At 52.2% G+C, this 2,848-nt stretch overlaps 1 protein-coding gene across 1 annotated transcript; it reads left to right on the plus strand.

Moving 5' to 3' along the window:
* Window positions 1-1,494: 1,494 nt before the first annotated feature.
* Window positions 1,495-2,539, plus strand: GLOTRDRAFT_134295 (uncharacterized protein; the record flags this gene model as incomplete). The annotated part of the gene is made up of 3 exons (XM_007873293.1): window positions 1,495-1,566; window positions 1,624-1,850; window positions 1,903-2,539. 3 exons carry the CDS (start codon window positions 1,495-1,497, stop codon window positions 2,537-2,539), a joined length of 936 nt encoding a protein of 311 aa, XP_007871484.1.
* Window positions 2,540-2,848: the final 309 nt, after the last annotated feature.

Below are 2,848 nucleotides of genomic sequence, written 5' to 3' on the forward strand. Positions count from 1 at the left end.
GGTGGGCGTTCCACTGCGCTTGGAACTCCTGGCAGTCTTCGTTGATGGTGTCCAGGAAGAGTTTATGTAGGAGCCATATGTGCACTGGATTCTTCCTGTCCAGTCGGTGCAGACGTCCCAAGCGTGTGAAGAAGCCTCTCCATCGTCTCGCAAACTGGGTCCCGACCTCCACCCAGAGCCTTTCGATTCGGGTATTGTGTGTCGAGCTTTCATTTCGTGAGTGTCCAGTCCCTGCTATGCACAACGGTGAACTCACGAGCCCCACATGAATGAAGCCCTGTTCGGACCCCGATGCATTATCATCCAGACTGACACCAGCACGTTCTCGCCCCCGCGGTCTCCTCGCACCCGGGATGGTGTACCATACGCGGCTATGGCATCCAAGAAGACCTCCAAGACTGTTTGCGACCGGTTGTTGGTGCTTGCCCGTAGGCCAGTGACCTTCATTATAACATGAGTTATTTTCGGCCTCGGGTAACTGACATATCTCACCATGCGGCAGTATCCATCAATAAAGCCATGTATCACGACTCCCCACCAGATAAGCTTATGGTGCCCGTCGCAGTGCCACAGATAGTTCGGGCGAGGTACGCTGTACTTCTTGCGCTGAATATGTGTTCGTCGGCGCAGTGTCTGCCCAAGACTGTCAACCCGGCGCAGTGAGAGCATCACACGTCGCTTTTGAACTCTGACACCATGAGTGCGGAGGAAACCAATGAGATAGCGAAGCCCTGAGTTGGGCTTCGTGGCTTTGAAGATTTGGACAAGCCGGTCCAAGTCAATGTCTGATAACTCGTCAAACCTCCGCTGTAGACCATATGCCTTTAAGTACTTCGTGAGGACATTGCGGTGCATATGAAGGATCTTGGCGAGTTCTGTGACACTGATATTTCGCTTTTTCGACATTGCTTCACGAACAAATACAGGGTCTGGAATTTTGCGAGGACGACCGCGGTGTCCCGTATTGCCCTCCTCGACTGTCTGGACAAAAACAACATTGTTCCGCTCGCTAGAGAATTATAGCATCACTGCGTGATATAGATCCTGGACAGGCGTGAAGACATACAAGCCTTCCGCTGCTAAGGCAGCCATCTCCAACTCGTACACCAATGGGCCAAAAGCATGTGCACAGGTGTAGGACCAGTCCCTTGGGACCCCTTCTTGTTCGATCCCTTCCAGGATTGGGACACTGTCATTCACGACTTTCTCTGAAAGGAGTTTCAGCTGGACTGGATCACCGTCATCTTGTAGCACAATGTCCCGAGCATGCCTGTACAGTTCATGGAGCATATTGTAGCCATTCCGAATGTTCAGGGACCAGTCTTGTCCGTCAGGAACAGCAGGTAATGGAGGGAGTTCAGGATGGAGGTCAGGCATTATTGGGCTGGTAGATGGGAAGGTAGATGGGGACGGGCGCAAACCGGGTGCCTCCGACGCTGATTGCTGAGTCTCGCAAACGTTTGTCGGGCAGGCTGTCTTGAAGCTCTGCTCACTATGCACAACAGCGGAATTACCCTCATCAAGCACCCCCAATATTACTATGCAGATGGTCAGATTGTCTTTCAGGTAAGGGGCATTCATTATACTGGAAAAGAGTATCCAAATCGCGCTGATACAGAAAAGTGCGAGGGATACCTGTACCGCCTATACAAAGGCATCCTGATGCAGAAGTCCAAGCTCTTCAAAGCAATGCTATCGCTTCCCCAGCCTCACTGGCAAGGCGGAGGAGACACGACAGCTGGAAGCACAAAAGCCGCCCTTGATGGGGCAACAGATGAAACTGCTATTAATCTGTCAGAGAGCCATACATCGACAGAGTGGGATCACCTCCTCTCCTTTCTCTTTCCTGTGTAAGCATATATAGAGTACTTGACAGACTTCTCGGAGCTCACCTGACTATAGATGGACCGGGGAAGAACGTCCTGTTGACACCTTGATAGATATCTTGAACCTCGGGTCATTCTATGAGGTTGAGGAAGCAAGGGAATTCGCAATACAGACCCTCAGCGTCAGACAGGACTTCAGGCCAGCATTACGGCTCAATGCTGCCCGACGAAACAGGATTCTGACCTGGGTAGAGCCCGCAATGCGGCAGCTATTTCAGGCCTCGCTCGCGGATCTATCAGACAGTGATGCGAAACTTATTGGCCCGGAAACGTTACTGGATGTCGCATGTACCAAAGCGAAGATAGAGACGCACAGGAAACGTCTTGCACTCTTCCCACCGAAGGTCGTGCACTCGGCGTACCTTTGCGATGACAAGGAGGGTTGTACTCACGCCTGGAATACCGCCTGGTGGGGACAGTATGACAGGCCCGGTGTTGCAAAGGCTATCTTACAGCTTCAGAAACCACTGCCGGGGCGAGAAGTTGTAGAGCGCGTCCAGGCTATCAATGTTGAAGGGATGACTTTCTCTTGTAAGAGGCAGACGCTCGAGAACCTCCAGAAGGAACATGTTAAGGGGATGTTCTCAGCAGAAGATAGGCTGATACAAAATGTAATTGACCATATCTACAAACATCTCGAACAGTCAATGTAATATCCATTGTACACATCGGCACTTAGACCGCCTCCAAGTGAGCTGCGCGCGATTTTCTAAGGTGCTGCGTGCTAGTCTTACTGTGCGCTGCGTGCTAGTCTGAGAGGTGCGCTGTGCTCCCACGGATGCGCTGCGCAGAGCACCGAGCGCGCTGCGAGGAATAAAAGTGCAAACGGAACGTCATATGGCTCGGGGTCCGAACTTGTCGCCAGAAGCGCACTCGAAGAGCATTCACCCTTGAGCTCCCAGGTGGTATACAGGCTCCTAAACCATCCGTCCTTAGCGTTCTCGCTCCTCCTTTGCTAGGGC

The sequence above is a fragment of the Gloeophyllum trabeum genome, assembly GCF_000344685.1.
Source record: "Gloeophyllum trabeum ATCC 11539 unplaced genomic scaffold GLOTRscaffold_00083, whole genome shotgun sequence".
Classification (NCBI taxonomy): domain Eukaryota; kingdom Fungi; phylum Basidiomycota; class Agaricomycetes; order Gloeophyllales; family Gloeophyllaceae; genus Gloeophyllum; species Gloeophyllum trabeum.